General features: G+C 39.6%; 1 protein-coding gene across 8 annotated transcripts in view; it reads left to right on the forward strand.

Moving 5' to 3' along the window:
- The window catches only part of ACBD5 (acyl-CoA binding domain containing 5), a 56,478-nt gene extending 33,426 nt beyond the window's left edge, over positions 1–23,052 (forward strand). For 7 of the 8 annotated variants that reach the window (XM_043541375.1, XM_037890891.2, XM_037890893.2 and 4 more), the window contains 8 exons: positions 1,145–1,288; positions 2,173–2,382; positions 7,304–7,410; positions 11,754–12,030; positions 14,721–14,920; positions 15,303–15,353; positions 15,663–15,772; positions 18,049–23,052. In XM_043541375.1, coding sequence (XP_043397310.1) covers positions 1,145–1,288; positions 2,173–2,382; positions 7,304–7,410; positions 11,754–12,030; positions 14,721–14,920; positions 15,303–15,353; positions 15,663–15,772; positions 18,049–18,061 — 1,112 coding nt within the window. In that variant the 3' untranslated portion in view covers positions 18,062–23,052. Of the gene's footprint in view, positions 1–1,144; positions 1,289–2,172; positions 2,383–7,303; positions 7,411–11,751; positions 12,031–14,720; positions 14,921–15,302; positions 15,354–15,662; positions 15,773–18,048 lie in introns of all 8 variants that reach the window. The other variant, XM_043541374.1, reaches the window with a different exon arrangement.
- Positions 23,053–24,103: the final 1,051 nt, after the last annotated feature.

The raw sequence follows: 24,103 nt of genomic DNA on the forward strand, positions 1-24,103 counted from the left end.
AGTTCAAAAGTTTAAGGGTTGCACTGTAACTCTGTCCCCTTATTATTTTGTACTTTTATTGCCCGACATCAATGTATGTCTTAATATATATGTCCAGTGTGGTAGAATTGAGAGAATATTCTCAATTGACTTTCCTGTTGTTTTTAAAAGAGAATACCCAATTGATTGCACATTAAAATAAACATGTTTATTTTAATATATGATCCTTCAAATGATGGGAGGTTTGGAGATCATTTTTATATCCATAGCCTTGGTCCTATTGAAATGTTTATTTCGGTGAGGTTTGCTTTTTAAAATCTGTGTTTAATTCGACATCCAGACAAGTGCACTGTATGTTTGTTTCAGCATCTAATCATAGAAATCAGTGTACCTCTATTTATTTTCATGTACACTTCTCCAGATAGATGTTAGCATGTGAATGCAAGTCTAAAGACCACAACTAGTGTCTGTTTAAATCATTAAAGAAAAATAATGCCTACTATATCATCTTTCAAAGAGAATACTTCCTTAAGTGAATTTTCTTCAAACAATTCAAAGGCACTTGATTTCACTGATGTCTCACTTTATTGTATAGTAGAGCTGAAGTAGTAAAATAAGCCATTTGTGTTAGAATGCCAAAATAAATGTTAAAAACTGTATCCTCTTCACATTTATACTACTCACAGGAGTGAATGGGATTTTACAAAACTTTTTTTCAAAATTCACTTTTGAGCTGAGAGAAAACTTGAGACATTTAAACCCAACGGGAACTTTTAGAGAAATATAGACGCATAGGCTTAGAACAGAATGGTCATCTCAGTCTTCCCTATAGTGTTACTACTGTAGTGCTATAAATGGGGTAATATTTTCCACGTCTTTGATGTTAGCAGCATAGCAAGAATAGTGTTTTTTGCTAGTTAGTTCCTATACTATTTTTGATCTGATTCAGAGGAAGCAATTCATCTGCAGTTACACACAGATGTTGTGTGGTGAGTGACAGTAAGGAGGATGATAATTTAAAAAATGAAATAAGATAGAATTAAATTGAGCATATTGGAGAAATGTTCTAGTCTGAAAATTCTATAAATAGCTATTAAATAACACTTCTAAATTGTGGCTTTAAAATAAATACTAAAATTCTTGTCTTTTTAACATTTGTCTTTAGACCTTGGTAATGTTATGACTTCCACACCAAATTCAAAGGCTGTGAATGGTAAAGCTGAGAGCAGTGACAGTGGAGCAGAATCAGAAGAGGAAGAGGGTCCTGAAGAGGAAGAAGAGGAAAAAGAAATACAACAAAGTGAAAAAGGTGTAGTTTCTTGTCCTGAACTATTATACCTTTTCCAACACAAAGGGCTGTATTGCTCCCCTAAATGGCTGTAAATCTTGAATGTCATGTGTGAGATACATCAGTAAATTTATTTTGTTTTATACAAAGTGCACAGAAAAATACATATGAAGAATGGGATCACCTTTCAACCTGAATTACCAGGTGAAGGACTAAGGACAACAACCCTAAAACCTGTTTCATACAAGCAGAGCCCTGCATATATAGAGAGCCTCATTAATTTCATTAGGGGTGTCTGTGCACATAACAGCTTACAAGATCAAGGTGTGCTGTGTATAGTTATTCTGTTTTATGTTTAGGACCTGTTTATCTTGTGGGTGGCTGTGAGTGCATGTAGGCGCATGGGATACAACCACAGAATTAAAAATCCTATTTCTTCCTTTTCTTCAACGAAAGATAAAAGGAAAGTTTTTCAGTGAGGACTTTGTCTGTGTTTATGGGGATTTTAGGAAAATACAGGTCTCAGATGAAAACTAAGAAAAACTATGCATTTAGAACTTAGCCGTTAATATTTTTTTCTATGAGAAAACTAATAATCCTCTTAGTTTTACTAACTGATGAGGGCTACAGTGGATTTGCTACTTTTATATTTAAAAGTAATTTTAAAGTGTTTTGCTTGCTATGTAGAGTGAAAGTTTAGGATTTTTTTTGCATTTAAGCTTATTTTATTTAAAGGTGCAGAACTAACCCTGTGAACCTAACTCCAAGTAAAAATGTAATCTAAATCTGATTCAGACCATATAAGATATACACAGCAGATTGGAAAGTCAACTGTCTGGAGAAATGTGTTTTGCACCATAAGTCACATGGCTTTTTATTTGCAAGGTTTCCTTGTTCTTTCACAGACTATAAGAATGTAAAGCAGGACTCAGCAGCAGCTAAGGATTTGGAAAGTATTGTCACTAATGGCTGTTATAAGGACAACTTTATTCCAGAAATGCAGAATGGCATCCAGACTAAATCTGCCCTGAATGGCTTAAATGTGGAGGAAGAAATAAAGAAAGTGGAGCAAAGCCTAGAACTAACGGGAAAAACTAATAACAGTGTTCACCAAGGTATTGTCCTCACATGAGTACATTGTTATTTGCATATTCTCTGAGCAAAGCTTACTTTAGGGATTTGGAGAGCTGCAGCTGGTGCCCTTTAACCACAGAATTTTTAAGAAAGAAAATTAAGTGTGATTAAAATTAGAATACAGATTTATATACACTTTTTCCCCTCAAGATCTGTAATAGAAAAAGAGATGAATCCAGAGACTGGGAGGCCCAAAACTATTTTTACTTTCAGAAACTTGATTAGTTCTGTTTTTGTTTTAAAATTTCATAAATGTTGAAATGCTATTTGAATTTGAACCTAAGAAGTAACAGGATGAAAATCACTGAGATCTATATTATAACGTCCAAAGACTGTGTCTATGAACTCAAATGTTTAAATGGCTAACTTAAACTTTACCCTGGAGACAAATCAACAACTTCAGACTGAAATACTGCTCTACAATGTGTTTGGGAAAGGGAGTGAAGTAAACTACAAAGAATTAAACCCTTTGTTCTAGAACAGGAATGAAATGGTTAATAACTGTAACTGTGGTTCTTCGAGATGTGATGCATACGTGTATTCCACTTAGGTGTGTGCGGGCTGGAGCCAGAGAATTTATGTAACTGGAGCTGTAGAGGAGTAGCACTTGCACCTTGTGACCAGTAGACCCTCCCCTAGCTATATGAGTTGGTGCTGCCCCAAGCCCCACTCAGTTCCTTCACACTGAACATCTGGAGATGAGACTCTGATGCAGCGGGGATGGAGGGTGGGTTATAGAATATACACAGTAGTGGATTAGCCACTGGGTCAATGGGACCCATGCCCAGGGGCCCTGGCCAATTGGGGGACTCCCAGAAAAATGGGCACTCTGACCCGCTCCACCTGCCCGGCACTCCTGCCAAGGAGCAGGGTTGGGGCGCAAAGGCTTGCCCCTGTCTGCCTGCCCACCTGGCGCTCCTGCCGGAGAGTGGGGTTGAGGTGTGGAGGCTTGCCTCCCTGCATGCCCGGTACTCCAGTTGGGGGGTCAGGGCGTGGGAGCTTGTCCCCCTTCACCCACCTGGCGCTCTGGAAGCCCCTGCACCCCGACCCCGCTCTGCGGCAGGAGTGCTGGGTGGGCGGAGTGGGGCAAGCCCCCATACCCCAATCCCATTTCCCTTGCAAGAGGGTTGGAGGGACTGCAAGCGGAAGAGGTGGGGAGGGGTCCCCACTTTCTCTGGCCCAGGGCCCCATAAAAGCTTAATGTGCTTCTCCATTTACATCTGCATCACATCTTGGAGAATCATGGTTACAGTTTCTTTAAGTAGATGCAAATTTTTCATGTTTCTTCTTCTTTGAGTAGATGCAACCGCATATTCCACTTAGGTGACTCACAAGCAGTACGACCTTTCTTCCTCCCGCCCCAGAGGCAGGGCACAGAGTCTACCTGAACAAGGATTGTAGGACCACCCCTCCGAATGTTGCATCCACCCTGGAAGAATCAGTAATGGCATAACGGTTTATAAATGAATGGATGACCAGGTAGTAGCCTTACAAATGTCCAATATGGAAAAGTCACTGAGGAATGCTATTGACATTGCTTGTGCTCTCACTGAATAAGCTTGCGCCTGCTGAGGGGAAGAAGTTGAAGCTATTTCATATGCAGTCATCTAGAGTTTGTCTGTGAGGAGACCACTTGACACTTCATATGATCTGCATATGACACAAACAGGTGAGGCAAAGCACAAAATAGTTTAGTTCTGTCCAGATAGAAGGCTAGACATCACCTGATATCTAATGTATGGAGATGCTGCTCCTCCAGAGGTGAATGCAGCTTAAGAAAGAACAAAGGTAATTATACCGCCTGGCTCAAATGAAATTGAGAAACCATGTTAGACAAAAATTGTGGATATATCGTAAAGTCACCTTGTCTTTGGAGAATTGTGTGTAAGGGGGCCCTGCCACCAGAACCTGCAACTTTCACACTTTCCTTGTGAATGTTATTTCTACCAGGAATGCAGCTTTTTGACACAAGAGCGGAAAGGGACAAGATGCTAGGGGCTCAAATGGAGGTCCTCTCAGTGCCGCTAGGACCGTGTTCAGGTCCCACAGAGGAACTGGCTCTTGGACCGGAGAATACAGGCAAAGAAGCTCCATTAAGAATTTTACTACCATGGGACTGGAGCAGACTGATCTCCCCTGAATAGGGGAATAAAATGGCAATATTACTGCCAGATACACTTTCAATGAATGAAGCACAAGTCCCGACAATTGAGGGTGCAGCAGGTACTTCAAGATGTCCTGGATGGAAGCCAGCTTTGGTTGAATTCTGCATGTCAGTGACCACATGGAAAACTGTTTCCATTTTGCCGAATAGAGTATCCTAGTAGAGGGCTTCCTACTGTTGAGTAGAACCTGCTGAACAGTTGCTAAACACTGCTCTTCATCCTCATTCAGCCATGCAGCAGCTAGGCTGTGAGATGCAGGGAGCTGAGTATGGGGTGCAACGTGGGCTCTGATTCTGAGTGAGTAGGTTGGGATAGAGAGAAAGGGATGGGAGACTGAACTGATAGCACAAGAAAGTTGGAGAACCAGCACTGCCTTGGACATGCCAGGGCAATGAGGATGAGCTTAGAGATGGAAGGCATAGGACAGGGAGGCTCCTGTCCACCTTCCGCTTTAGGATGACCTGTGGGATGATTGGGATCAAGGGAAAGGCATAGAAGGGAGCCGCTTGCCAGCTTAGAGATGGAAGGCGTAGGACAGGGAGCTTGGACTGAGGCCTCCTCAAGAGCAGAACAGGTGACATTTCCTGTTGTCCCTTTTAGCATATAGGTTGATCATTGGAATGCTCCTGGTTAGGAAGATAGTCTGGAGGATGCTTGTCTTGAGGGACCACACGTGACTCAGGGAAAAATTCCTGCTGAGATGGTCTGCAAGATGATTCTGAACTCCAGGCAAGTGGTTGGCTATCGGCATGATACTCTCCTTGATGCAAAACTGCCACATCTTGACTGTGTTAACGGTGCCAGAGCCGATCCTGCTTCAGGACTGAGCCTGGGTGGGATGATTCTCGAGGCTCCTTGAGGGGAAGGTTCGCCAAACCTGAACCTGTGGCAGATCACCAGTCACAACTACAGACCTGACCAGCGATCTTGGCATTGAGCTGGATAAGGAGTAGGACCTCCATGACTGAGGAGTGGCCCACGGATTCCATGAAGGCCACTGTTATGAATAAGGTATTGGTGGCCTGTAGGTGCCAGGCCAGGGCCTCTGTCCCAACCACGAGAGGAGCACCAGTCCTGGTACCCATAGTGTTTCATGAACAGCCCTCGCTCAGCCGGTGGAAAGTGGGAGGAGTAAGATCCTGGCTCGGACGCCAAGGAGTCCCAGCCTTCGGCAGATTATGGTGGGGCCAGCCCAAAGGATGCGAGTAGCTGGTCTGACTTTTCTGTAGCCCAGAACGAGGGGGCTGGTGCTGATGGTGGAAACAGTAATGCTGGCACTGAGTATGCCTCTATTGTTTCCAGTGCTGGGAGCAATGTTGACCCCAAAGTCAGCATCGGTACCGATGCTAACTGACGGTGGCAAAGTGGAGGGCGGTGACTGCCGCCACAGCAACTTTGGCAGTGCCAGCCATGGGGGTACTGAAGAAGTACCCTGGTGCTGAGGAGGTCCCTTGTGCGAACTCCAGTACTGGCCCCATTTCCATTGAGTGTGTTAGGGAAACATCGGGGTGCATCGCTGACAGACCCATAGGTTCAGCAGCCTGCCCAGCCAACAGGGCTATAAAGGACACAGCTCTGAAAAAGTTCTGGACCAAGAGAGAAGTTGGGACAGAAAGGCAGAGGACACCCACTTCTGCCTGATATGCCACCGGAGGGGAAGCAGCCGGTGCTGGCATCACCCTCGTCAGTACTGGACTCAGCAGATGCTTGAGGGCCAGAACTGGAGTCAAGGTACAGGATCTCTGACCGACTGCTGGGGCGTGGCTGATGCTCCATCCCGTGCACCACCATTCAACCTGTGCCGATCCATGCTCCTTCTGGAGGAGGGAGACTTGTCCTCATGGGACCTGGAGTGGACTTGGACAGTCTTATGTGACTTTGTCCTTGGCAAACTCGATGGGGAATGACTCCTATCTCTTCAGAGAGGTGCCAGCTCCAGGACGCAGTGGCAGCATTCTCCAAACTAGAGGGCAACCTGTGATCCAACGAGGGGCTCAGTGCCAAAGCAGGTTGCATGGCCTGTTCGAGCAGGTGCTGCTTCAGATGAAGATTCCTCACCACTTGAGTCTGCTTCGTGAACAATGTGCAAATTGAACACCACTCCTTGATGTGGGTTTCGCCTAGGCACAGCAAGCATCACTGACTCATTACTGGGGATTGCCCACACACACACAACAGACCATGGTGAGGGTATCATGAGGGAACACTAGAACTACAAGTAACACTAAATCTAATCCTATACTAGGATTACTAATAAACTATATACTACTAGTAAAAGAAGTCACTGAACAGAGGATTGTGAGGTTGAAAACCTCACAGCCTTGACTCCAGCCACGGGCAGTAAGAAGGAAATGAGGGGGGTGTGGGGGTCAGGGAAGAGCCACCTCATCTAGTCAGGGGAGGGGCTATGGCCACGAGAAGCTAGCACCACCCATCTACGGGTACTGCTGTGTAAAATTCTCCAGCCCCAATGTGCACACACCTAAGTGGAATACACAGCTGCATCTACTCAAAGAAGCAGCATCCAGTTATTGAACTTATCTTTTTCTCCTCAATAAAAGTAGTTTTATAACTTGTAACTATGTAACTCCTATTCTTAATCTTTAATCTATGGTGCAAGATTATCACATTCAAAATGGTGTCAAGTGTAGCTCACTTGAATATTGTCATTTCCTTATTCTTTGTCAGAATTGGCCTTATTGTATTTATTGTTTGGGTGTGTATCAATTATGTATAGGTGCAAATGAAGACAGTGTTGAAGAGGTCTCAGGAATTCAGCACTTGACGAGTGATTCAGATAGTGAAGTTTTCTGTGATTCTATGGAACAATTTGGACAAGAAGAGGTAAAAAAAAAACCCTGAAGTTTCATGCTAACGGGCAAATTTTTAAAGTGGAATGTAATGAGTTTCACAACTCCTGTTTATATAAACAGGAACAACAGAAGATGTGCCTGGATTACTTAATGCTCTACTGTGAAAATGTGAGAGCTTCCTCTTTGATTACAAATGAATAATTAAATAAATGTTCTAGTCTTTCCTTACCTAAATTAAATGACCCCCATTTACCATACTATCTGAGTGCCTCACAATACCCTGTGAGGTAGGGAAGCACTATTATCTGAATTTTATAAATGGGGAATTGAGATACAGAGAAACTTGCCCAAGCTCATACAGTGAGACTGTAGTAGAACAAGAAATTGAACCAGGGTCTTCCAAATTTCAGGCTAGTACTCTACTGCACCACATTCCTCTCTAATTGGTTCTTACGGATCCCACAGGATTCCTTTAATCTTGTTAGAAGCATCACCCAATAGTAAAACTTGCTGGAGAAGGTGGTGTGGCAGAACTGTTGCAAGCTCCCTTCTACATATATACAGATAACTTTCTGATATGTGGTTTGAGCTTGCTGGGGCTCTTTAATTGAGGTGGGTGGATAACTGGCAAACTATATGGAGAAATCCAAACTTGCATGAAAACACTGACAATTAGAAGTGCTTTGATCATCCTAGTTGAAAACTAAAAAGCTCTTTTGGAGCAATTGGAGGGTATTATCTGAAAAAACCAAGTATAACTTTTTGCTGTTGTGAAAGATTTATCAAACACTATTGTGTAAGCTCTGAAGGCATGAGGTTTATGAATTACATCCAGTGAATTTTCAGATGTAGTTGTGGATATGTAAATAGAGGTTGCGTGTAGGTCAGTGGTTCTTAACCTGTTTACCATTGTGGGCCACATATATGCAGCTCTCTGTGTTATGTGGGCCACATCCACACAATATATATACTACCTGTATGGCTCTGAGAATGTCACATGGGCTGCACCTGTGTGCTGATTGGGCTGTGGGTTGAGAACCACTAGTGTAGATGGTAGTGGGTTATTGCATTAACTTTACATTTTTGGAAAAGTTAGTTTGCTGGTTTACGTTGAAGGTGATGACAGGTTTAGTTGCCTCATTCTGTTCTCCATTTGTGATCCTAGAGCCAGCACTTACTTTGTCTTGAGTGGCAGCTATTTATGGGACACCAAGGGATAGCATGGGTTTTGGTTGGGAGGATTTAGATGTATTGGTGGATCTGACTGAGCTTCTACAGCATCTTTTTGCTTTGTGCCTGGCCTAAACCAAGACTGTTATTAACTTGTGCTGTGAAGAGTGGGGAAAGTTCCTGCATTTTTTAAAAAGTGAACTTGAAGGGGAAGTGCTGAATATGGGAAAAGAGTCTACCTATAAATACTATTTTGGGAATAATGTTCTTCTGATGCATGAGAGGTTATATGGCTAAATCCCAGCAACTAGTGATGAATGCAGTTGCAGGTGGCTCAATTATATGTATTTTTCTTCCTGGAAGAATTTTTTGTTAAGTCTTTTGTTAACTTGTATTATGCAGCCCCTTTAGGTTTAAGTGTCCTAACCCTGAGATTTAATTTTTTGAAAGCTACACGAACAAACAGTCTCTCAAGCATTTCACATTACATAAAATGTTTTATATTTTGGTCCAGAACATATATATTTCACATACTAATGAAAAAGGCTCTTTAGTTTAAGAGTGTTACATCTGAATTTTATGACTACTTTAAAAAAAAAAAAATTAACTTCATCATGTTTTCTTTGTCAGTTATCCCAGGTATATCCTATTTTTATCCTCTCCTCACCCCTTAAGATCATACACATTTTAGTGTGCCATATCATTCTTTAGAAAATCAATAGGTTGAGACACACATTTGCATAGCTAAAATGTTTAACAACAAATTGTATTTAGTTTGTCCTCAGTATCCATAAGGTTTCTTTTTTAAGTGAATAAAAAGTAGCTGAAGCTTCATTTCAAGTTGATCATCTATTCCTGTTTGTTCCTGTAGGGAAAGTAACATGGGCTATGGGATGAATGGCACCCTGAGTTCAGTTTAAAAAAAATTCCAGCCAATTTTTTTTGGTAATATCACACTGCATTGGCCTTTTCGTTTGACCTATAGAAGCACATGAGCCAAAGGGCTCGACTGCAGATTAGTGAAACATTCCCCTCAAACTGGACAGGGTACGTTACATGTCTAAAGAGAAATCTGTACAAACTGCCGTGTGAACTTGGGAATGAGTTCATATCTGGTATCCATTTCTCTGGCCTTTATCATGGTTTGCCTTTCAGCTGGTGTACATGTGTATAGTCTAAATCCTACACTATTGCAAATTTAGAGAGGATAGTTGATGAAAGGATATTAGCAATGATTGTTTTGTGAAAGGTGTAAGCTGATGGCCAAATACTCCTAAACAGAATGACAGTGTGTGATGGTTGGATCACAGAAACCCCCTCGGGGCTGCCAGCTGATGTGCCGAGACTACATCTGCCCCTGCTTTCCTGCCCTCCCAGCGTGGGACTTCAGTTCCCTGCCTGGTTTGAACCAGACCCGCTAGCCTGCTGCAAACCCAGACTCAGGTCTGAACCACGTCCCCTAACAGCTGTAGGCTTAAACTGAAAGCAGCTTAAGAAGTATTCCTGTCTTTAACACTCAGATGCCCAATTCTCAGGGTCCAAACCCCAAATAAATCCATTTTACCCTGTATAAAGCTTATACAGGATAAACTCATAAATTGTTCGCCCTCTATAACACTGACAGAGAGAGATGCACAGCTGTTTGCCCCCCCAGGTATTAATACATACTCTGGGTTAAATAATAAGTAAAAAGTTATTTTATTAAATACAGAAAGTAGGATTTAAGTGGTTCCAAGTAGTAACAGATAGAACAAAGTGAATTACCAAGCAAAATAAAATAGAACACACAAGTCTATATCTAGTACAGTAATAAAACTGAATACAGATAAAATCTCACCCTCAGAGATGTTTCAATAAGTTTTCTTTCACAGACAGGATGCCTTCCTACTCTGGGCACAATCCTTTCCCCTGGTACAGCCCTTGTTCCAGCTCAAGTGGTACCTAGGAAATTTCTCATGATGGCCACCCCATTTGTTCTGTTCCACCCACTTATATCTTTTGCATAAGGCAGGAATCCTTTGTCCCTCTAGGTTCCCACCCCTCCTTCTCAATGGAAAAGCACCAGGTTGAAGATGGATTCCAGTTCAGGTGACATGATCACATGTCACTGTAAGACTTCATAACCCACTTGCCAGCACACACACATACAGGAAGACTTACAAGTAAAACAGAGCCATCTACAGTCAATTGTCCTGGTTAATGGGAGCCATTAAGATTCTAAACCACCATTAATGGCCCACATTTTGCATAACTACAATAGAACCTCAGAGTTATATTTCATATTTCTAGTTTCAGATACAAGAGTGATACATTTATACAAATAGAATGACCATACTCAGTAGATTATAAGCTTTGTAATGATACCTTACAAGAGACCTTTTGCATGAAGAATATTCCAGTTACATTATATTCACACTCATTAGCATATTTTTATAAAATAATATAGACTGCAACGTCACACAGTGCATGTCCTGATAAATCTTATATTTAATTGCTGCCTATTCAAGCTGGCTCATGTGATTTGCATTCTGACAAGATGGTCAGCCAACTGAAGTCAGGGCACTTTTTCATATCAGAATTCCCTAGTCTTAAAAGGAGAAACTGAATAGTGTTCAGTTTTTTTTTTTTTTTTTGAAGCTTAGTTTTTAGTAATTACAAAGATATAATATTTAATAATGTAATATCTAAAAATAACTCCCCTTGCAATTTATAGCTTGAGCAGTGTTTTGAAGATAACTGTTACAATAGTCATCAATTTTTAAAAACTAATCCTAACTAAAAGAAGGCACATAGGTTTTGTTTTATTTCCAAATGGAATGTTTTGGAATTATAATAATTCTTACAATTTAATTAGAATGCTTTAAATATTTAAAGTTTTTTACAAATTACAAACACTCAATCTCAATACCTCTGAGATGCTAGGTAAACAAGTAATCCCCATTTTACAGACAGGTATATTAAGGTAAATCTTCTCTTATTTCTAAAGTAGTCTTTCTAACCTGGAAAGAACATCTAGAAAATACTAAAAACATCCTGTAGGGTGATAATTGCTTCTGTTGAAAGCAAAACCTTAACAATGGGGAAGCTCAAAAAAAAAAAAAAATTAAAAAGTGGATAGAGGACACTTCATCTTTTATTTGATAACTGTCAGATTTTACAGAACACATACTTTAAAATTAACTAGATGCTGCTGTTAATTTGTAGCCCTTGGAAATGATTACATCAGCCAAAGGACCTTTACAGCATTCATCCCATTCCTTGGAAGTAGATCACAGTCCTCTATTGGAAAATGCTGGTTTTCATGAGCATGCTCACCTGCCCTCTGAGAATTTTAGAGTTGAGGATATAACAGAGGCAGCAGTTGAAGGAAAAGGTGAAGTCAAGTGTGGGGGAGAAGATGGCAAAAGCAGTGATGGAGGCCCTGACAAAGAGAAGAAAGGTGGAGAAAAGGTGGATTTCCATGGAGTCAGAAGAGGGAGAGGTACTGTGTGTGCATCACTTCTATTTTTCTCACTATACTTCCACATATAGATCAGCTGAGTAATTAGTCAAGATTGAACATTAGGGCAGCAATACTGTATAATGTTTTCATCCCACCTTCTTTCATAACTGGATAAATAAATATTGCACCCCTAAATTCCAGTGGTAACTATTAACCTTTGCATTAAGAGTACTTTTTATTTTATTCATAATAAGAGTCGGAAAAGAGTGTTCTTGTACTGGACAGTGCTTCAGTCAGCCTCATGAGCTTAATAGTGGACTGTTCTGGTTTGGCTTACCTTGAATTCTAAGTATCACTTAAAGCACCCTTCTGTTTTATTAGTGTAATCTTCCACTTCCTCTTCAAACCAGATTTATATATGTAGAGAAAGGAGAGTTTCTCTGCAAGTTACAAGGTATATTTTAAGCATCAAAGTATTTTTACTTTTACCGTATCCGAATCGAGCACTTCATTAAAATATTCATTTTTGGTATTGTATTTAATTTGGTCAGTCTTTGGCCATAGCTGTTTGCCTTATACTAATACAATGCCTAAATAACTAAGATATGAGGCAGTCATTTAGTAGTCAAAATCTTCAATATATGAGGGACTGCCCCCACACTTCTTACTACCCGTGTTGATTTTCAACAATATTGAGAACTATGATATGGAAGTAGCACTCTTTTCCTCTTTAAAAACTTGTATTTCTACACAATCAAATATCTGCCATTGGTTTAAATGTGTCCAATGTTAAAGCCAGTTTGTTCATCGGAAACTTGGAAAAATGTCTATGAATGATAATTACAGGTTTTTAGAAAACACTGTGAAATGAGCAAATGATCCGATATGTGAAAATTCCTTGCTGAGGTTTGCTGCTAGTATAATAGAGTTGTGTTTTATTTAAAAAAAAAAACAACACACAACAGCTGGCTCTCTCCTTTTTTCCAACTGGCACTACAGACTATCATTAGCAGAGATTTTTAAGAAGAATCCTAACACAATCTCTAGATTGAAAAACTAGAATGGACAGGGTATGTGATTATTTATCCTACCCCCTTTCTTGATTGCTACTTCCTAACAGAACCTCAGTAGCCTAAGCACAAAAAATTTAAAGAGAAAATTAAGTTTGACGCAAATGTCTTTTTTTTTTTTCATCCCATTTCTGCCTTCCTCACTGTCCCAACGTGTCTTCTACATTCCATTTGGATACATGAAAGACCTCCCTAGTTTTTCCTCACCTACCCTTCATGACAGGACAGGCCTCACTGTCTCTGTTAAACTGGGCAGAGGGATCACTGCTTAGCTTAGGGAACCTTGCTGAAACCTGTATGGAGTTTTCATACCCAGCATTTTACTGTATGGTTTCTTCATACACTAGTCTGCAAATCATGGAAGCATGAATATAAGTCATCTGGATGACTGTAAATGTGTATCCTTATTTCACTCCATTCCCAGATTTGTTAAACTTAGTATTGGAAGCAGTAAAGGCTGTAGCACTGAGCGATTAAACTAGAGGAGTCATGTTATGTGGGAGGACAGTGAATAACCCTAGATTTGCAGCTGATATTGACTAAGGAGAATTTATCAAGAATAACTGACAAGGTAAATGGGGAAAGCAGAAAATTCAAATTGAAGATAAGCATGGAGAAGACAAACTATGGAAATTGGAAGATAAGAAGAGGTAAAGATCAAAATCAGAGACAAAGAACTAGAAAAGTGGAAACATTTGTGTATCTTGGAGGACTAGTATCGGAGAATGGAAATCACGAAGATGCCATGAAAAGAAGAATCAGACTAGCCACTACTGCATTTAGAAAATTCTGCAAGATCTGGAAGGCTAAAGACATTTAGATAAAAATTATATGACCGCATATATGAGGCAGCTGTCATGCCGATACCACTGTATCGGTCAGAATGTTGGAGTATAAGGAAAGCCGATGATCATAATGAACTGGCTGAGAGGAATACTGTATGTGTCAAGACTGCAGAAAAAGAAAAATGAAGTGATAAGAAAATGACTTAGGCAAGAAATAACTGTTATGGAAAATTCAAGAAAGACCACTGTGGTCTTAGATGTGTCAAGAATAGACCTGGAAAGGATACCACATGTGGTGATACATACCCGAATGCAAGGAACTAGAAATAGAAGAAGATTAAGGAGGCACTGGATAGACAAGGTGAAGAATGACATAGAATAAAAAGAAAAGGAGTACTTGTGGCATCCGATGAAGTGCGCTGTAGCTCACGAAAGCTTATGCTCAAATAAATTGGTTAGTCTCTAAGGTGCCACAAATACTCCTTTTCTTTTTGCGAATACAGACTAACACGGCTGTTACTCTGAAACCTGTCATTATAGAATAAAAAGGTTTAAAGATAAACAAAGCCATGAGGCTGGTAAAAGACAAAGTGGTTGAAAGATTTCATTTGGCCTCCTCATAGCTGTTGAGCTGACTATGGGAATCAAAGAAGATCCTGCAAATGACATTTATAGTTCTAGACCCTTTACTATAGCATCACAAATACTGCTGTAATAACATCCTGGTTCTTTTATACAAGAATTTAGAGTTAAATAGAGGATACAAGTGTTACCCTTGGTTGGGGAAGTGGGAAATGATAAAGCAGTATAACCAAACATTTTCAGTAGAGGCAATAGCTTCTCTCTGTTTTGTTTTGTTTCCTCAAAAACTTAGGGCATAGGATGCAGCCTCTGGGTGATGGTGCTCAAGGTGGACAGATGGGCAGTGGAGGGGATGGAGAACGCTGGGGGTCAGACAGGGCACCGAGGGGCAGCCTCAACGAACAAATTGCAGTAGTGCTCATGAGGTTACAAGAAGACATGCAGAACGTCCTTCAGAGACTGAATACACTGGAGGCACTGACAGCCTCCCAGGTAAAAATTTGTCCAGATTAAATATAACTTTCCAAGAAAAAAATAGATAAAGAAATGTTGCTTAACTAGCTATGCCTTGAAAAGCTCTCTCAAGGGGATATTTTGGATAGTTTCTATGCTTTTTAAGATAAGAAAGCAAGAATTAGGTCTATAATCTAAGTTATTAAAGACATTTTCAAATCTTTTATTTTGCAGCTGTGAAGTCTAGTTGTATGTAGTCTCCACCATAATAGAGTTTGTGTCACTTCTACACATTAAGTCAACTATATTAGTTGGTCCTTCCATTGCAAGTCAGTGCATTCCTATAGAAATTTGTATTAATTTCCATCTGAGGTCAGAGTGTACCATTTTGATACTTACTAGCTTTGGTTTGTATTTAAAGGCAAGATCTGTGATGCTACAGTCAAATGTACAACCTGCCTCATCTGCTAAGGTAAGATTTTTTTCATATTTGTAAAAGGCAATGTTTGGAACAAGATAAAATGGCTTTAGATATCTTACATGTTTCAACTTTTGCCTGGCTCTTGAACTAGAAGGAGTAAAATAGAGGTCTTATAATCCAGTCTCTGAAGAAATGATTGAATAAATCACTTTTAAAATGAAGTGTAAACTATTTCCTTCTGCTATGCGAGTTTCTATTTTTTTGCACTTTGACCCAGTAGTATTTAAAGTGTGTTTATGTACTAGCATCTAATGTACTGGTACAAATTTCTGACCACAATTTGTATTTTGTTTTGCTTAGGGACCATCATGGTGGCCCTTTGATATTTCTCCCGGCACTTTAGCCTTTGCTGTTGTATGGCCCTTTGTTGCCCAGTGGTTGGTGCATGTATACTTTCAAAGAAGGCGAAGGTGAAGATTTATTTGTATTCTTTTACTCAACAGAGCATGTGCTTGTATATTTGTTTTCATTTGTTAGACATTACAGTACTCTACTCATAGGGATGAGCACAAACGAAGATTCTGCATTCATAAACAATGACAAGCATATTCTTACATTGCATGAGGCTTGTATAACATGAATAGAGGACGTGGGCGGTGTCAAAACATTAAGTAGATTGATACCTAGTGCCCCTAAAGAATCCTACATTTCCTTGAGCTTTCACTATTCAGAATGTAAGCTGCTGAAAGTTCCACTCTAAGTACCAGTGAAACTCCCAGTGCTAAGGATGGGGTGCTCAACCTAACTGTTACCAGAGCCTTTGGAAGAGACTGGAATAGGAAGATATGGGATCTTGCTCCCAAAGAGGAACAGAATGGATGTTCAGCAAGAAATTCAAAATTAGCTACCACAGCTTCTCCCTTGCAGTAGGCAATTTAAGGGCATTTTCAGGAAGTGACCTATATGGCTTTACTCCCCTGCAAATTTCTTCATCATAGGAAATTATCTGCTAACTTGACTGCATGGGCAATATGAACTTAACCTGACTAACCGTAAGCCTTGTGCAAAATGAAACACCATACTAATTCCAGTGAGTATTATCCCTATATGTCTGAGGCTGGCTGGCTCCCTTCTGCTTGACATCCTTAGGTTCTGTGGCCCACAATATCCTCCTGAACCACATCCATTGTTGTGCAGGAGTCTCTGGTATCCTCTTGTTCTGCTCTTGTCTAGCAAACAGATTTCTCCCTGTAAATGGAGATGGTTCCGTTACAGAATTCCAGAGTGTTCAATGTTCAGCTTCTTATTCTAGCTACTTTCTCTCACTGTCCTCTCATCTGCACCTGGATTACTACTTTTATTCTGATAACAGTACATATTTTTCAATGTTTTGAATACCTTCCTTGATACACTGTCTTGATCAAGTGATCTTGGGCTTCTTTTCTGCTTCCTTTAGCTAAATGACAGTAGCGCTGCTTTAATTAAGAGGAGCACCCTTCAAACCCTACTTAATCTCCTCTATTTCCCTTCTCTATCTAAGCATGGAAAGCTCAAGTTAGTGTTTTCTAAACACTAGATCCAGACTCAGACCTCACTGCTGACTCCATTGTCTTAGGATGGTGTTATCCTTTATCCCAAACTCTTCTTATTCCACATCTTTCTGCAGATCTCTCTCACTAGATTTGTGTTAAATTATTCTTTGATCAAACTACATCTGTACTTTGAAAAATGGCCATTGCTCACACGTTTTAGTACAAACTTGGAATGGATGCTGCCAGTTAAGGGTTCTCTTATCCCATTTCCTCAAATATAAGTATACTACACTTGCATTACACTGCCCTAACATCACTGACAACAGGTTTTATTCTATTATTTTTATACTAATTTAAAAAAAACAAAACAAAACAAATGAAGTAAAGGGGCCAGCCTACCTGTTCAGTACAAGTGCAGTGTGCTGCCATGTGGAAGATCTGTGCTGAGGATCGTAGCTACGGAGTGGTGAGGGGATGGACGTGCTGCATAATGGTATAATTTTTATACTCCAGAGGATTTGGAATTCAGAAGTCACCTGAATCTCTTGATCTTCCCGATATGCTGCAAAGCCGATCTATTTGGGGAGCACAGAGGTGGCTGGGATTTTGAAAGGGATTTTTTTTTTTTTTTTTTTTTACTTTTGATTAGTGGCAATGTAGTGGGGGGGGGGGGGGGGTGAGCTATGTGGTAATGGAGGAGAAAAGGTGCTGCTATTGTGCCTCATATTATTTTTGTATTTTGTTTTAATTTAATGGAGAGATCTCCTAGAGTGTCAGATTCCTTTAAGGTATAGTTACAGCCAAATATAATAAATGTATGGATTATGATTTAAAAAAAAACCTACTTACGTTTTTTATTTAAAAAGCACCCAGGCTGACTACCAGTAAATGAAGATAAACTTTTGACCTGTAGCACCTGTGCACCATTCTTAAACTTGATCATCTTTTTCTGTTCAATATACAAATGTATACTGTAAAGAAATATATGGTGTATGCTAAAAGAATAAAGGGAGGATATTATACCTAATTTCAAGTAATTGTGGGGTTTAATGTGTAATTAGTTTCATAATGTGAATTGCTTATATTCACAACCTGTCTGTTGTAAGTAAAAAGTCGTCACATAAGTAAGTTTTAAGTGGCTCTACTATGATTTTTTTTTTCTTCAAAAGCTAAGGAAGTGGGGTTAAACTAATTACATGTTTGGTTCCCTTTAGAAAACTGATCTGAGAACTTAATTTTTGATTTCGCTTAAAGACTACTAGGACTGGGACAGCCTGGAGAGAGAAGGAATTCAGAATTCACATGAGAACCTCAGGATCTGTGATGGCTAAATCTTCCTTCGATTGTAGTAATTTTTTGCACTACATGTGAGCTAACTACTTAAGGACTAACATTACTGATACTTGAATGATCCACTGCTTCTAGATTACAAGTAAAATAAATAATTATCCCACCCTTAAACCACATGAACATTAAATTATTAATTATGCTTTTGGAATGGATTTCTGGCTGGGCATTCTGTAGAGATGACTGATCTTTCTTATGGTAATTAATAATGAGGGGGATGTTAGCTTTGTAAAAAGAAACCCCGTTGTATTTATGGAATAGAAAATTGTAAAACTGTCACTTTAACATGAGGATGATTTTGCAATTGCAGTAACTCAGATTTCTTTCATGTTACATACTGTGAGATAGAAGTAGTGACTGGGAAGACAGTATAAGTCCTGTGTGTACATTACATGGTGGCTAAAAGGCTGCATGTAGTAATGTAGCTCTGAAGGCCTCAACTGGTCTGTTTTGCTGCTAGACAGATGTGGGGTACATTTCTTTGTGCATCAGCCATGGGTGGAATCAAATATTTGACTCTGCATAATCCTGCCATTCATTGCACTTCCATATGTACCCACTCCCAAACCGCGTTAGTTTTAGCAGCCAAGCATCTTGCATGTTAGAGACGTGGTGGTAAGATGGGATAGATTATAGAGCAGTGTATGCTGAAAAGGAGCCATAGAGAGAAGCTGCACTGAATAATACTTTAAATTCATGTCTCTTTCTTTACTGCTAACCGGTTTCATTTTAATTGAGACATGAAGTTTATGCACATAGTGCTTTAAAATACAAGATGAAAACTAGCTACACCCAATATTTGTAAGATTTTACAAAGTTTAGTCCAGTGTAAGCTATTATTTTATGTAGTAGTCAATTTAAAGGATAGATGAATTAATCTAGACTCAACATCTATGTGGCCTTTTCCCACCCCAAAACCTACTTGAGAGAAAACATCTGTTTCCATATTTTCCTTGTATCCTTCCACTGCATCCAAATATTTTCCAAAATATTTATCCTAATTTTGATTTTCCTTTCCAGTGGTATTTATTCATACATAGAAATTTTATTGATTAGTATAAAGGTAAATATATTACAATCTTGTGAGGTTTGCTTGGTCGAAGTATGCTTTGCAGTTTGATTTTAAAATATGTATCTAAGTTACATAGCCTAGATCTATGAGAAGGTGAGCAGTATATTAAGATATTTTCTGTACCAAGTAAGAAATCAGACCTAGATAGTAAAATGGTTGCTTTGCATTTGCAATGAAGAGAAGAAAAATTCCATTATGTCATAACCTACATTTAAGACCTGAATCTTAAAAACTACACTGTTGTTTATGCTGTCTCATTCTTCAGTCAGAGTGATACATTATGAATAATTCATGGGAAATGTCTTTTGGGATAAGGCATGCTTTCTGCCCTGTAAAGTTTTTTATTTTATAGTTTTGGAAAGCACTTTTCATACAAGTTATACTGTATAAAACAGATGTAATTATAGGATTTAATGTTTCTGCCTTGTTTAACAGAACATGATTTTACCCTTGTCTCGAAATACTTTTAAAAAAAAATTTCTCCCTCTTCTGATCTTCATCTTTGATGTAAAACTGAGTTACTAAATAAAGAGTGACAAGAGAACATCTCTGATAGCATGTCCTCACAAGCAGCTGTTTTGGTGTAACATATAAACAAACCTAGCATGACTGGAGATGCTGAAAGCTTAAATTTGAATTAAACCAATCCTCCAATAGAAATTTTGCTATGGTTGAGATCTAGGCCTCCATGAAGCTATTCTGCCTGTCCTTTAAATAGTTGATTGTCATATTGTAGACAGTGCAAGAATTAAGATTACTGAACAAGGAGGGTCTGCATTAAAGCCTAATTACGCTATCATATTTTTTCAAAAATGTGTGTGACTGCACCCTCAGTTACTGCAAATATTGGTGCAAATGACCACACCCATCGTACCCTGCTTGCGTCTCCCTGGCTATGAGTGCATGCACAAAGTAACTCAGTTCATCTTTTTTTAAAAAGGCCTTAACAAATGTAGAAACATTCCTCACGCAGAATATCTGCTTTACTACTGCATCATTTTGTACTCAGTATATAAGTGTCCACCAAGCCTCCCACCATGCCATTTCATGGAAAGAAATAAGTTCCTGTAAGTTTTAATTCCATTGGTGCTGCTTCTCTGTGCTCTTGCAGCACTAGCAGCCTCAGTAGATATCCCACACTAGATATGGCTCTGGAGCTCATTGAGGGTCTAGGTCTAAGTGACTGGGTTAAAGTGAGAGTCTGAGACTGGACCTCCCAACCCAGCAAGCAGCTATAATGAGGAACTACAAGACCCATCACAGATCATTCTCTTGCCTCTTTCCAACTCAGCTGCAGTGTTTTCTTTTCCATAAAGACCTGTAACAGACTCCTTTCTGCTGCTTTACAGGGCCAGAGATATTGGTTTATGAGACAAATGACAGAAAGGCATCATAGCCTTAACTCCTGAAAGCCTCTCTAAATGAATCAGAGTGGTTGCGTGCATTGAGTATGCTACTCCAACTGGTGCTGTCTAAATCTTAGCTGCTGGCAGCCAGAGTTGGGTTTGGGGATAGTGAAGGTTGTTTTCATTTACTCAGATCTCACCACAGTAACTACGAAGTCATGTAGAGGTGTGGTACTTCCAGCACAGATTGCAAAGTAGGAGCCAAATGGAGAGATGGCTCCTAGGAACAGTGGCAGCTTGCATACTGATGTCAGGGAAGGAGACAGTTGCAGTGGGAAGAGGTCAGCAGAAGATGATAAATACAAACAAGCAACCCTTAGCACCAAACCCAGCTCCTGTGACCAGGAGATTAGCCTGCTATCTCAGAAAGGTAGTCACAGAAGGCAAAAGACTTGGAGACCCTGTAATCAAGGCAGCAGCAGTGCTTCTCTCCCCTGTCCAGAGCAGAAGGCAGAACATAAATGAAAGCCTAGGCCCTACTCACTGTATAGAATGGGCTCATGGAGGGAAGGGGAGGGGTGCCACATGATTGGCCAATGGCCCAGTGCCTACAAGTGAAGAGGGCTGAAAAATATTAAAAATAAACTAGTACTGCATGGGGCAGAGTAATTTATTAAAGTATTTGCAGAATGTCTTATCACTTAGATAAAACATTACAAATTGATTCTTCCTCCTCAGTGACATTACTGACCCGCTCTGTTCTAGGGAGTTATTTAAATCTGGGGGGAGAGAAGAGGTTGGAGGTGGAAGCAAAGCATGCAGCAACAAACAACTTCTCTCAACTATGTACCCTATATAAAATGTTCACAGACTGGTCCGTCACTTGAACCCCAGTGTGGTACTTGCTTATTAGCACATGTAAATGGTGCACCTGCTGAGAACTTTAAAAGGTTTATTTTTATTATACAGGTTTCAAAAAAGTTTATGGGAGGGGAAGCATCAAAATGAAATCTAAGGCTGTATGTAGAAGAGGTATTTATCAAAAATACCTTACTATGAAACAAACAAGTACAGTGTAGTGCTAGCTGGCAGGTCACACAATTTCATAAAGGACAGGTTCCAGCATTCAATAGAAAACAGAGTAGAATGTGTTGTTTTACCAACCTGGGTAAATTCAGCCCATGAGCAGTCAGAGTTTGAACAAACGTCAGCTGCTTAAAAGATTCCACTGAGCTCATTTGTAAGTGATGGTAAGTGAGTTCCAGAACTGACTAGAGGCACAGGGGTTAGTTTCTCTCAGGTACAGCAGTGGTTCTAACAGTTGTGTCTGGGGTTTCAAGGCTACTAAAGCCTGGGCTTAATCAGCAAAAAGGTAGTCAATATTCCAAAGCTTCTTGGCCCCAACTGTCTGTGCCATATATAGATGAAATGTTTCTCAGTCTGATTAGTAGTAATAGTAGTGACTTTGGCTACAGAGCTAAGTGTCTGAGAGCCATGACCCTTTAAATACAGAGATTTCAGTGGACTTGACATTTCTTGAGCTTTTTAGTCTAGCACCTCTTAACCCTCAGTCCAGTTGACATGAACTAGATGACTCTGAGGTCAGGTGGTAGCTTTGGAATTATGTATAGATTAACAAACAAATATGGAGTGCATGGAAACCTAGGGGCCTTAAAAGAAACTGCTGGCCTAACAACTGCACAACAGACCACAGAGGCAGCATTCCACAGCATCCAGGGACCAAAAGCCTGTTCTAATGCACTTGTTATGATTGAGATAACTAGTTAAGGGAAGATTAAATTTGTCCAAGGCCTCCAAACCTCTTATTTTATGCCTCCGTCATGTGAAATTGGGAGGTGGTAAATAGGTAACAATAAATCTTTGAAACAATACATGATAAAAGGATAAAGCTAAAATAGTTTTGAAGAAAGCATTTTTTGGATCAGCTTGCTTAGTCAACATGTAGTCTTAATTCCATGATGTCTGCACAGTAACACAAAAAAAAAATCAAGATATTCAATAGAATTAGATGAGAATTTCATATTCAGCTGTACAGACCAAGAAAAATATGACCCTGTGCAGCAATGTTTTATAAGGAATGCATACCATTCATATTAATACACTCTGCTCTCTGACTTGTCTACAAAACTTACATACAGTGTAATGAAAAAATCCCATTTCTGTCATTTTGACTTGCAAGACTTTATTATGGTAAAATATCTAAACATCTAAACTGGGTTCCTTGAGATAGTTTTTGAAACAGAATGGATGGATATTACGGTTCTTGTTTATACATGTTTTACAGTGGTTTGATTTCTAGTTTTATATTAATGCATTAGACTATGTAAAAATGATTAAACACTTCAAATAGTTCTGTAGTTCATGATGCACATTGTAATTAATTTGAAAAATCTTTAAATAAAAGCTCATATCAGTTTGTGATCCTTTATAAATTAGGCAATCTTGGTATTTTTTGTTAAATATTTTCTTGATGAATATAAGCTGGTACATTCAACAGAACATCCTAACAAAACCAAAACCCTCACTAATAGCATGAACTAATTATGCTAATAGATAGTTACAGCCTATTTCAATTTCTGTTAATAGCGGAACACTAAAAACTTAGTTTTGGTGTTCAACTTGAACAGTTTGCTAATAGACTTTTATGGAAAGATAATATAGTGCCCCACAAAGCTGTATTTCTCATTAAAAGACTAGTTTTCTAACTCCTAACTTCTGCAAAAAACAAAACTAATCCCGTGACATTTTCAGATGCTGTACTTCGTCTCAGGTTAAGATTTTTTGGAGAGTTTGGGATATTTGGATATAAATGCTACATTTCTCTTACAATAAAGGACCTGTTATGATCTGCAGCTTTATCTCACTGACAGAAAAATAGTCCTCTGTTAATAATGTGCAGTAATAAATACCTATTATATTCAACATTTAGAAAACCATCACTATTTAAACTGCTGCTCCATGCACAAACTAGATTCAGTGATCTGCAAGTATGCAGAAATTGGGAGACATTTTAGTCAATGCGACGAACTATAGTGTGGCTTCTGACATCCCAACATTCCAAGGTGTTCATCATACCATGTTTTCACAAGTCCCCAGTAAGTTACAATGCAAACATGTCGCGACAATTCTGATTTTGTGACATTTTGCAACTGTTTGATCTCTTGTGCGGCTTCTGTGACAAAACATAGGGTGATTCTTCTCTCCTCATACCCTTCTTGGCTATTTGGAGCAGGAAATCTGGCAACTCTGGATTAGTTCACGCTCCATTCACTAGCCTTGTGTGCCAGGAAGCATGGGAAATGAATGGTCATCAATCCACTTACTTGGTCTGAAATGTCAATTCCACGCAACGCCCTGAAAAGCCACCTGATGATTGCTAGCATAGTGATCAGTTCTGGGATACAGCAGCTCGATTACACCATGGTACAGCATGAACGTTCCGTCCCACCCCCACTGCAGCAGGCATTGAAGCAGGAAACGAAA

This window comes from Chelonia mydas, chromosome 2 (genome assembly GCF_015237465.2).
Source record: "Chelonia mydas isolate rCheMyd1 chromosome 2, rCheMyd1.pri.v2, whole genome shotgun sequence".
NCBI classification, from domain to species: Eukaryota; Metazoa; Chordata; order Testudines; family Cheloniidae; genus Chelonia; species Chelonia mydas.